Here is a 12466-nt window from a genome sequence, read left to right as displayed (position 1 = left end):
AGCCAACCCTCGAATAGAACAGGCCGATCGATCCTCGGTTTCCTCCACAATAAAAGCACCGTTCCTACCTGCCCGCGGTGCTGCTGTCGTTGCGCTGTTCCCTCGTGCCCCGGGGACACACAGGGACCTGGGGACGTGGGGACCCTGCAGATCCTTGTCCCTGGGTGCAGCCCAGGGGGGTTCAGCATCTGCATCCAGCCCTGAGCAGGGCATGAGGCTCAGAGGTGCCTCTGCTGGCCCCGTTCCTCTCTCAGCTCCGTTTGCTGCTCCCTTTCCATCTCTGCTCCCTTTGGTGATGCAAACCAGAAGAACGCTTGCAGTTAAAAACTCAAGAAACCCTTATTTTTTAGGAACTCTTCCTTAGGAAATCCTTTCCTGCGATTCTGAGTGGTGCTGCGCAGCTCCAGGAGCGGCTCCTGCTGCTTTTTGGGGTTTGCTGCCCCAAAAATCCCGGGCTGAGCTGTGCTGGATGTCATCCGCACCCACAGAGAAAAAAAAACAAACCCGGCTGCGTGGCCGCCGCTGCCGCTCACGGATTGCTTTGGGACGGACTGAAACGGAGCGAGAACCCAAAGGCAAAGGGCGCTGCAAAGGATCCCGCTTGGCTGCGGGGCTCTGCTGGGAGCAGCTCCCCGTGTGGGGTGAAGCCCTTTCCAGGCGGACATGGGGTTCCCCGGAGCCACGGGAGCATCTCGGGCTGACGGAGCTCAACCGGAGCCTCCGGGAGCGCCGTGCGGGGCCGCAGCCGGGCTGCACGCGTGCGCCCACCCTTTTATCTCCCAGTCGGCTGCGGCGATCGGCGTCGCCTCTCCGAGCTGCGGGGGTCAGCATCGCCAACCCGAGCTGCGGGGCTGTAGGGCTGTAGGGTTGTAGGGCTGTAGGGTTGTAGGGCTGCGGGACGCGCGGAGGGGACGTCGGGGACGGCGCTGGGGACACGGCTGAGCCCCGGCGGCCGCTCGATCCTCGCCATGCTGGATATTTTCATCCTGATGTTTTTCGCCATCATCGGCCTGGTCATCCTGTCCTACATCATCTACATGCTGTAGGGGACGCTGCGGGGGATGAGGCTCCGAGCAGAGCCCGGCGCAGGTGAGCCGAGCGCTGATTACTGGGCAGGACCGAGCTGGGAGGGGGGGGGGGGGGGTTGTATTTATTGATGTTTTCTGCGCGGGGATGGAAGGAACGCACGCACAGACGGCCGTTGTTCCGAGCGGATCGCGCCGCGGAAGCCCCCGACCCCCCTCCCCCGGGTGTAGCTCCTCCCGGTGCTCTGCTTCGGTTCCTTGGGAGGGGAGGGGGGCAGAGGAGGGACGGCGGCTGCATCATTTAAAAGGCGGTAAAGGGGAATCCTGGTGCCTCTGCCTCCCTCGTAAGAAGCTGCGAACCCCCCCCCGCCCCCACCGCTGCTCACCAGCATCTCCCTTCTCTCCCGCAGATCCTTCTGGAACAGCTTTGCTCCCGCCCGGAGCCGAAGGACGGAGCGAGGGGCCGAGGGGATGAAGGAGCGCCGTGGGGTCCTCCTCACCCAACCCCCCCCCCCTCCCCAACTCCCCCCCCGTGCATGGGATGAGCGCGTCGGGATCGGCCCTTCGGGTTTCAGTTTAGAAAGCACTCCGAATTCTTATTATTTCAGCGTGTGCGTGTGAAAAATGCTCAATGCAATGAAATAAAACGGCCAGGAGGAGGAGGAGAGATCTGATGGCGTCGGTGCTGCTTTGGCCGCACCAAATCCGCGTCCCCGGAGCGATGCTGCTTTCCTACGGGGGGATGGGAGCGATGGGAGCCTCCCCAGGGGATCCCGGAGCAATCCGTGCAGACAAGGGACGTTTTTAATCCAATGGAAATGATTGTGGGATGGAAGAACGTTTCTGTGCCTTGTTTCCCCGCAGCGTGGAGAGGTCTGGGGAGATCTTTGGGGCGGAGGAAAGAATTTTCCTGTTCTTTTATGAAGCTCTGCAGTAATCCCTGCCTTAATGCTGCCAGTCCCACGCAGTGCCCTATGCAGAGTTCACAGCCTGGCCCTCTATAGCTGAGGGTTTGGCTGCCCGGCCTCTCGCAGGATGCTTCATCACTGTAAGCACAACACCTCCGAAATGTGCCAGAGCAGGAGAGCTGCTGTGCCCCATCAGTCACCTGCTGCCCCTTATGTGGATGGGGGGACAAAGGACCCAGGGAGGGGATGCTGAGGGGGGGGGGGGGGGGGCTGGGTGCTGGGGGGAACCTGAGGAAAGGGGAGGGAATGTGGGGATCGGGGATGCTGTGATGCAGCCAGCGGGATGCTGAGGGGTTCCTGCTGTAAAATCCTGGAGAGAAACTCGAAATCAGTGCCGGGTCTGAGGCCCCAGGCAGAGCATTCCTCTCGCTCCACACCAAATATAGTCGAAAATGTGAAATATTCCGGGAGGAATTTCTTCACACATAAGTCATGTTCTCAATAACCTCCACTTGGTGAGTCTGGATCTGATGTCAACATCTGCAGTGATTAAGAGAGAGTGAGTAAGGAGGAATGGAATGGAAACTCAGCTGAGTGTGAAACCAGGAACAATCCTTTTCTCTTCCCCTGAGCTCTCAGCCGCCAGCTCTGCCCCACAGCAGCTCAGTGGGACGTGGCACTGCTCTGCAGGGTGAGGGGCAGTGGGGGGGAAGGGCTGGGAGCAGCAGACAGACAAACAGACACGGATAGCTGTGTGCTGCTGCCCTTTGGGAGCTCAGAGCCGGGCCTGCAGCTCTGGGCTCAGTCCCGGTCTGCAAAAGGGCGGCAGTGGCACCGTAGGGTTGTGCGTCTCATCCTAGCAGGCTCCCATCGACCCCCTCAATTAAAACCTGCGGGCTTTGGGCCTTTGGGCAAGAAAGGCTCCATCTGCTGGAAGCGCCGGCGCAGCTCTGAGCAGTGCAGAAATCCCAAAGCAGCCCCAAACGCTGAGCTGTTGTGAGAGAAAGGGAAAGAAGCTGCTGGTTGTGATGCTGTAAATCATCCGCATTTGTGCGTTCCTGGAGGGTCTGCAGCGAGGCAGGGCTGGCGCTGGCAGCTCGGACATTTCAGCTTTGTCAACGGCGAGCCAAAGGGCGGCCGTGGATCGCGCTTTGTGCAGCCGGAGGGGCTTCAGACGGAGAATCCCGCACCTTCGCGTACAGCCATCAGCCGCAGCACCGCGGCGGGATGCGGCGCGCTTTGAGGTTAAGCCTTCGAACGGACGCGAGGAAGATGCTGGGATCCAGCAGGAGCTGCTGCTCGCACGGAAAGCTTTCACCTCTGCCATCTACCGGCACGCAGCGCAGATCTGCTCCTGTCCGGAGCCGCACGATGGAAAAACGCCTTGGGAATCTTTAACCTCCCAGAAAACCACCGCAGGGCTCTGGTCAGATGAGGAGCTCTGCTGAGGATCGCTGGGCTGCACCATCGGCTGAAGGTCGGCTTTGCGAAGCTCAGCCTGCAGCAGAAGCCCTGTGCTAAAGGAGCATAGGAACGTGTGAGAAGCGATCGGGGTGGAGCAGAGGGGTCTGAAATCACACAAATAACTGCGTTGTAAGCAGCTCACAGCCAAGTGCTCTTTATTTGGTGTTACACACCTTTGGTTTGAAGGAACAGAGCAGAAAAGCAAAGGTTTTTGTAAGTAGCAAACGTTTACATGCTGAAATGAAACAGGGATCTCAGCCTAGGTGCGTTCAACGCGCTGTTAGCTCCGTTATGGTTACAAACACCTTAACAGCTCTGTGACCACGCAGGCAGGGGAAGAACCTGAAGGCACCCTCAGTTTTGGGGAAGAGAACAAGGAAAAGGCCTCACATCGTCAAAGCAGTTCGGCTTCTTTTGGGAATCACCTCTTTCTGCCACAACTGCACGTGCAGCCCTTCTGTTGCACCACGAGGGATGATGGCAGACTGGAAAAACGTGGCTGTGCTTCTCTAATTCTGTCTTTTTATTTTTTCTCGCCGGATTCCCAAGAGAAAACACAACAGAAAGATCAAAACGGTTTTGGTTCTGACCTGAGATAACGCGCTTTGCTCCGTGCGCGTGCATCACATGTGAAAACGGCGCCGCTTTTTATGGCGTGTGCAAACATCCTCAGTGGGAAAGGAATGTGGTTTGTGTTCCCAACGCAAAGGGCCCTGACCCGCTTCCTCAGTGCTGCTGAGTGCGAGGGGCTGAGCTGCAGAGGAGCAGAGCGGGAGGCTGCGAGCTGCATGGCGCCCAGTGGTGCTGCTGCACAGCATCAAATGGTGCTGCTGCTGCTTCTCATGGCCAGGTAGAGTATTTCCTTGTGGAAGTTCGCTTGTGCGTTCACGAGGTGGAACAGGTTCAGAAAGCTGACGTCCTCTTGGTCACGATTCCCTGTCAATATGAAGGAAAAACCAATTCAGTGACTCTCTGAAATCTCGCTCTGCATTTATCGCAGAGGCCAAATCAGCAATTTCCACCCAGATTTATGAGGCATCAGCTGTGCTGCACCTGATGGTAGGACAGCTGTGAAATGACATGCGAGACGCCCTCCGAAATTCCTTTGCTGGCTCACCCAAAGGTGGTGAACACAGGAACAGTTGTGTGTTGGGATGAAAACCTGCCCTAAGCGAGCCGTGCTGCTCGCTGCCAGAGCCACAGCTGAGCTCCTGCTGGGGCTGAGGAGACGTGCACAGCCTGCTGTGGCACACAGAGCTGCAGGAGCTCAGCCTGCAGGCTTACCGGCCAGCACTGCCTGCAGCATGTCCATGACCATGTGAGCAAAGGCGTTCTCCACGCTCTGCAGGAAGATGTTTCTCTCTCCCGGGGTGCTGAAGACTTTGCAGACCTTCTGCATCATTTTTACCGCCCAGTCCATGCAGTACAGGTCCTTCTCACACACCTGATGTGCACACAAGGTATCAGAAACGTGGGGTTTTTTTGTGACAGGTCTGACACTAAAAAGGCAAGATGAAATCTTAGCTCTAACAACGGACTCTAACGAATGGCTGCATTGGTTGCAACCAGAGCTAACTGTGGGGCATCACTGCAGGGGAATCTCCTCTGCCTTTTGCCTGAGGTCCCTCTCCTCAGGAGCAGGCTTGCAGGCTTGCTGCCTCACAGAGGTTGTGTTGCTGGATGTGTTGCACAGGGACCAGGCAGTGACAGAGCACCAAGTCTCCTGCTGGACTACTCACAGATCATAGGAGTAGATGGGGAAGCAGATTTCAAGTCTAAGAAAGCAAATCTGGGAGCAGAGAGACAGGAGGAGCTGCTCAGCAGCACTCACCAAGGCCAGGAAGACCACGAGTCTGGCCAACTCCACAGCTCTTCCATTCACTGCTTTGCTGGCCATGAAAGTGAAGCAAATGTTGTTTCCACTCAGGATGAGGAGCCGAGCGTTGTTCTCCAGCAGCCACTCGCGGGGAACCACTTTGTAATGAAATTGGGACAGCCTTAGTGAGCCCCAAACAAAGAGGAGAGCCTTTATGGGCTGCTGAGGAAGGGGTGAATTTATAAACTGCTGGCTTTGGTGGTTAAGGAGAATCGGGGGGGGGGCTGCCCTCAGAACTGCAGTCAGACAGGACTTGGATTTTAAAGGTCTTCACAGATTCTTAAACTGCTTCACAATGGGGAAAGACAGCCTGGGTTTATAAGCTGGGTTTCTCTCTTCCTCAGCTTCCAAACCTAATGGCTTTTCCAGTCACCCCTCAGCTACTGCAAGGAATATTGCAGTCGGCACTGAGTGTCTGGAATGCAATTAATGCTGGAAGCTGTGAGCATGCAATGCTGTGGATTAATGAGGAAGCTACAAACACACCTGACAGCTCATCCACAAGGCTGATAACATCGTCCGCTGTCCACTCTCTTGCTTCTGCATCGTACAGGAGCTTAATGGCATCTGCTAAACCTTTCAGACTGGTCTCATCTGTTGGTCCTTCTATCATCTTCTGCCAAACCACGTGTCCTGAGCAACATTAATCACAAAGCAAATTTTTGAACCAATGGAACTGGGCCTTAGAGCAGAGTCAGAGGAAGGGAGTTCAGGTAATGTAATTGGTGACAGGGAGATTTTTCTTCCATCGCTTTGCAGGGGTTGCAGCAGCAGTGGATGGGTTGACTTAAAGAAAGTCTGGTTTAATAGCAGGGAAAAAGCGTTTTTCTTGAGGGAAGCAAGGAGCTTCTTTGAGGTTTGTTCAGCCTGACTCTGCTCTGCTCAGGCTGCAGCTCCCTCGCTTTAACTGTAACTCAACATCTACGTTTGTCACGTGCAGCTGCAGACTTTTCTCCAGGTGATACGATTACATTGGATTGGCATAAAGCCGGGGTGGGAATCGCTACACCCTGCAGGAAACCTCGCTCTCAAGGGAGACATTTTGAACAGTGACCCCCCCCAAAACTACTTGCCATCAAGGGGGGACACTGGCCCAAAGATGATGTACAGCAGGCGAGCTTGGTTGACCATTGGCCACGGCTTTAAAATGCGAGTCAACCAGAAGGCAGAATCCCCACGATGAGCCCAGTGGGTCAGCAGGACGCTCCTGCAGAACAGCCTGATCCTCAGCTCCAGCTTCCTGGCGCTTCCTGGGGGAACAAACACAGGCATCAACCCTCTGTCCCTCCCACAGCACAGGGATCATCTGCCAGGCAGAGGGAGAAGGGATTTCTGAAGGAGGGGGCGCTGATTCTCAGCCGTTTCTTGCTGAGTTTGGCTCCTCTGGGTAACTTGCAGTAATTCAGTGCCCCCTCTGGTAGCCCTCTGCAAGCGTGTGTTCAGCTCTGCTGGTTGATTCCTCTGATCTTTTCCCTCTGATGGAATCAGTAAGTGGAAACAGGAGGAATCGTGTGTAAAGTGTTCCACAGGAACAGCAGCCAGGGCAGTGCTGGCCAACAGCAGAGCTCCTGCAAAGTGGACTTCAGAAATAGCAGATCTAATTGGTGCTGCATCGCTTCTCCCCTGGCTGCTTTCTCATCAGTTTCCCTGGCAGTGCTCTGCAGGAGACACCAAGCCCATGTTTGGAGTTGTGTGTGTGTGTAACACCGCACTGCTTTGAGAATGCAATGGGAAAATCAGCTTTAAAAAGGGGTGGCTCTCACGAAATCTCGCCTGACCTTCGGTTTTGGTGGGGAAAAAAAAGAATCCGTATGAAGGCAAAGCTTTTGCTTTAGGATTCCTGCTGTGTGTGACAGCAGGGCTGCTAACAAACTGAGTCAGGATCAGGATCAGCGCCTCGAGGCTCGGTGGAGTTGAACTGCTCTCAGTCCTGATGAATCGCAGCCATCAGGATCCATTTTGGGGCTTCTCCATGGCGCGCTTTGATTTGGGAGGAGCTGCTCTGCTGCTTACCTGGTTTGCAGCTGACGACTGCCTGCACTTTACGGGGCAAATTGCTGAGCTCACAGAGGAAGTTGAAGACCCGGTGACACTCCAACTCATCCCAGCCTGCTATTAGGATCTGGAGACCACAAAAAAGGGGGGGAACGGATGGATTGAGCTGCAGGTTTAGGTAGAAATGTAACTTCTCATGCGAGATAAATGCAAGCTGTCCCCTCCGACCCAGCTTAAAGCACTCTTAAGCTTCTCAACACATTGCAAAAACACAGATGAATTGGTAGAACAAATTCTTTCGGGTGATACTCGCCTTCTCTCCAGGAAGATGCCATACCTGCAAAAATACCCCATAGCATTGCAATCCTACACAGTGCAGGGGACTCGGGCAGCCACTGAGTTTAAAGCAGGAAACCTGTAAGCACAGAACAGCAATAATTAACAGTAATTAACATAGGTGGGTTCCTGCGGCTGAAAATGCTCACGGTTCCTTGTGTACGGATCAGGGGGGTGCAGGACTCAAACTCATGGTGCTGTGGGAATGGCCTCCAGCACAGGGACAGTAAGAGGCCATTCCACCACAAATCACTGTAAAGGAACTCGAGGGTTCAGAGCAGGTGGGCTTACTTCAGAGAGAACCTTGTGCACGTACTTCAGCCTGTCTTTGGTAGGCAACAGAAGGGTGCATCTCTTAAGCAACAGCCCTGCAAAGGAAATAAACACAGCTGTGAGTTCCTCACTGGCACATCGTTACTGCATTGCCTGAGCTGGATGTTCAGAAGCATTTTTTGACAGCTTGCTCTTCAGGAGCTGCTATTGGAGTAATACATAGAGTGGTAGAGTTATTGAGGTTGGGAAAGACCTTTAAGTCAGAATAAGGTCAGAATTTGGTTAGAAAAGACCTTTAAGTCAGAATAAGGCAGGCACAGTTAATGAAGAAATGAAGAAATTTGCAGAGAAGCTCGTGCTTTGTGCTGGGCTGCCATCTCCCACAAACTTCTCCAATGTCAGACAGTGCTTTTTGCACTTCGTGGGCTCTTTCCTTGGAAGCATTGAGGTCCTGCTGTCAGACCCCAAAATTGAAGGGACTCGTGCAGCACAGGCAGACTGCAGCCCTCTGGACAGGGATGGTTTTTCCCTCTGAGCCAAATTGCTGTAAAGCAAACACTGATTTTGTACCTGACCCCTTAACCAAAACGTTCTCTTGAGCCTCCTGCTGATCACCTGTGGATACAGGAGATGTATTTTTGTTGCTAGGCCTGCTCTGATGTGGGGCTCACACCCCTATTCAAGCTAGTTGCCATTTCATGTGTGGTTGCTACGATGCCTGAGCCAATTTTAATTAACAGCAACAACAGAACGACTTCAGGGTATCAGCCTCATTTTAGAAACGAGTCAAGCACTGAAATTATTTTAAGATACCTTACAGTCTACGTGGCTTGCCTACAATGAGATGTCTTTGATCTGAGCTGCATTCTTTTGCCCTGTGTGCGCCTCCAAACTTACAGCTGTAATGCTACATCTAGCCATCATGTCATTTGATTTCTCTGTCAAATGAGCAACAACTTTTTTTAATCAGCTCCGTTAATACGGGTCAAATGAAGTTCCAATCTAATCTGTCTGATGGATTAATGCTTACGGTGGATGGGTGAAGAAGTTTTTGGCTGCTTTACATACATGGAAAGTGTTCCATCTCTCAGTGGTGGGCTGAGTGAGTTGGAATAAATGCTTTAAACAACCAGCAGAAAAAGTGAGAAAGCAAATTCTAACACAAGGCTGCACAGTGCTCCCCACTACCAGCAACTCCATGTCATTTGGATCTTGGTTTCTACGAGGCTGTGCTAAAAGAAGGCTAAATAAAGAACTAATGAGCCTTTCCACCCAGCTTTGGTTCACACACTGCATGCCATGACAGCCACAATGCAGGCACTGCCCATAACTGGGGCTGAGGAGGAGCTCTTGGTGCCCATTTTGGCCTTTGAACTCTGTGACAAGGCTGCCAAAGAGAAAAGCTCAGCAGTGACAGCTGTGACCACGCTTTTGTGGGGAGGACACTTCTCTTCCAGGAGGTGGGATGTGCTCTGCACTGCATCTCCTGCAGGCTGTCAGCCCCTCTGGTGGCAGTGGCTTTAGAACCAGGCTGCATTTAAGCACAGCAGCAGCATTTTCCCAGGCTGAGGAATGCAATCTACTCCAAACTGACACAGGCAGGCGGTCTGAACAGCCACATTCCTCCTGTGAGCCTGGGAGCCCTGCAGCTTTCTGCTGCAGTTTCCAGTTGCTGTGTCCAAATAAACTAAATTTGGAAAAACCTGCTATTGAGAACAGAGCCAGCCCCTCTGTTTTCCATTTAATATGAAAAAATAAAGATAAACACGGTGGAGGAGGCCGAATGCACAGCATTTATCCAGCACCGGGAGGTTCTGGCATCATTTCAAGCAAACCCCCCCCAGTTGATGGTATCAATGTGGGCCTTTTGGCACAGTGAGGAACTTCACTTCCACAGGGAGCTATGAAATGTTTTGGGCTGTGCCCTCAGTGCCCTGCTGACCAACGGGCAGAGCAGAACCCTTTCAACCAAGTTTGGGTCCCCTCTAATCGTTACCACTGGCTCTAGGATCACCTAGAGATTTGTAGTGCTCTATTATGCAGGATCCATCCCTCTTGCCAGGCAGCTTGATGTCATGGAAGTCTTGCAGTAACAGCCTTTGGTTTCCTGATGGGGTTGAGATGTAATTAACGAGGCGGTTGCTGATGGCTTTTGACACCATGCTCAGCACACTGATGTCCTTCACTGAAAGAGCAAAACCAGGCGTAAGCCTTTGCTGCAAGAAAAGTGCTGATCAGCAGCCAATAACTCCAAAAGCAGGTCAAGAAACGAAGTTTGTAATTAATTAATTAATTTCCGCTTAACCCATTTCCCAACAGACTGGGATTAATTAGCAGTGTATTGATCTAAGGAATACTTGTCACACAATAGGCAAAAAGTGTTTCCAACAGTCTGCAATTACGTTTGACTTTTAGAAACGTGGTTCCTCGCAGACCTGAAAGCAGAAAATTCAGACAACGAGTGACATGAAATGTCCTCAACTCACTGAAAGGGAAAACATTTTAAATAGTAATGGCTTTTGAAGTGGTGATGCTCAGATATTGCAAACAAAAACCTCTTTTGTCAGAGCCTCACCTGAGAGATAGCTCAGCAGCATTTGGAAGATCTCTAATGGCAGTGTTTTAAAGTATCCCAGTGTAGACAGAGATTGGGAATCTGTGTCCACAGTGCAGCAGCTCCGCCTGCAGCGTTGGTTACTGCCTCTGTGCTTCTGGTTTGGGGCGGAGGTGCAGCTGGTCCTTGCAATGGAGGCCATCGTTCTGCTGCTCTCATACATTTATCCTAGAGAGAAAACAGGAGAGTCGTATTTTCAGATGGGGAAATTCTCTCCAAAGGAAAGAAGAGGAAATGGCTGTTGGCACAGCAGCGGAGTGTGAAAATCCTGGTTGGGTGCACCGCATAAATGTTGGAAAATAGACAGGGTGCAGTCATCAACAACATTCCCTTACCTGATCACACAGATTATTCAACAGGATAAATAGTAATAAAACAGAGGTAGTGATGTTATTGATGTTACCAGAAGTATTCTTGATTGCTTTAGAGTGCTAATTCCACACATGCGTGCTGACATCCGACCAAACCAGAATACTACAGGTACAAAGCTGCAAACTATCTATCTCCAGCAGCATTTAAACTGACAGGTGGCTTATTTCAATGTAATGACTACGTGTGCTGTACAAAGAAACCACACAGTATTGCCTGGTTCAGTGACACAGGTTTTCCCCAAACGAAGGTCTAAAAAGCAGTGAGCTTTGAGAAAGAGCTGAGCTTTTGATCTGCCTTCTGCTCTGAGTCTCTGGGGCAGGTGCACCTCACACTGCCCAACAGCAAGACCCAGTGATTCACTGCATCTTAACGTTTAACTTTTGTGTGTGTGTGGTTTTTTAACACCATTTCTTGGTTCTGACAGATGAGGACTCAGGGAAACTGACAAAGAGAATGAGCGCTGCTATGTGACTGGAAGAGCTGGCAGCGCTGGTAGCAACACAACTGGAGTCTGTCCAAGCTGCACTGCAACATCCCAGCTACTGTCAGTGGGAAATGTGCTCAGAGAATGGACTCCGTTGTTTGAAAGATCAAAAATTTACCAAAATTACAGAAAACAAGTTCCAAACATCCCTCGTATTTATTGCTGAAGCATGCAGGCCGGGCCTCTGTGATACACCACGTCCACAATGGAAGCTCTGTCTGTACTGACAACAGAAAGGACGCGGGGCATTCCAGTGGAAGTGTTACAGATGGGCTCTGCTGAGGGCAGCGGGGTCGGCATCGACCATGAGAGGAAGCCGTGCATTGCTGGAAACATTTTTAGTTTAGCTATGTTACAATCTTAGCACAGACTGCTTATATTTTGTAGCTCCGCAAGCACCAGAAGCGAATGTATCTGCACCAGAATGAATGTTTCACTTGACTTTGCTTAAGCCAAAGATAGAAAATGGATGCAATTTCCAAGAAGCCTGTAAGAACCTTCAAGAAATCACCCCCAGATAAACAGAAAAGCTCCTCCTTGCTTCCTCTCTGGCTTGTTTTTTATTTCTTAGGGAATTCAGCCAGAGCAATGCAATGCTCTGTGTACCTCCATCTGCTGCTGGGACTCCGCTTGTTTAGAGAACTGCTTAATGGAGACTGGAAATTGAAAGGTAAACGTTAAATATTTAACAAGCTCAACCCATAGCACTGCCCAGGAAGGTTCATCTTATTTGTTGCTATAACCTAATTTGTTTACAAGGCCGAAAGCATCAACTTCCTATCTCCTATACAACCTTCCCCGTCCTCAAGCAGTCGCTAAATTCCTGCTAATGGACGCCCTTCAGCCCCATGGATATTTTCCCCAGCCCCCTGTTAGCCTTTGGCAAACACTTGTTACAAAAGCTTGTTTGCTTTGGGGATTGGTTTGGATCCTCTCCATTCCCCTCACTCACTGCCAGTGACATAAAACCAATCGCCTCAAATATTAGCAGGAATTTACTGCTTTTCCTCCTCAGGGAAGTGCATGAATTCAAGTGAGGGATGGCAAAAAAACTGTCGTGGATGTCAGTGCTGGTACCCAGCGGCCCAGACTGACGGCTGGTGGGAAGCGTGTTTTTAT

General features: G+C 51.7%; 1 protein-coding gene across 1 annotated transcript; it reads right to left on the bottom strand.

Moving 5' to 3' along the window:
- Nucleotides 1-3560: 3560 nt before the first annotated feature.
- On the bottom strand, nucleotides 3561-10633 carry FBXO47 (F-box protein 47). The gene is made up of 10 exons (XM_048926730.1): nucleotides 10453-10633; nucleotides 9892-10062; nucleotides 7896-7972; nucleotides 7606-7683; nucleotides 7287-7395; nucleotides 6347-6523; nucleotides 5760-5906; nucleotides 5229-5371; nucleotides 4682-4841; nucleotides 3561-4333 (listed from the first exon to the last, which is right to left on the bottom strand). Exons 1-10 carry the CDS (start codon nucleotides 10631-10633, stop codon nucleotides 4215-4217), a joined length of 1362 nt encoding a protein of 453 aa, XP_048782687.1. The 3' UTR covers nucleotides 3561-4214.
- Nucleotides 10634-12466: the final 1833 nt, after the last annotated feature.

This window comes from Lagopus muta, chromosome 25 (assembly GCF_023343835.1).
Source record: "Lagopus muta isolate bLagMut1 chromosome 25, bLagMut1 primary, whole genome shotgun sequence".
Lineage (NCBI taxonomy): Eukaryota > Metazoa > Chordata > Aves > Galliformes > Phasianidae > Lagopus > Lagopus muta.
Note: the sequence above shows the minus strand (reverse complement) of the source record. Positions and strands in the feature narration are given on the sequence as shown.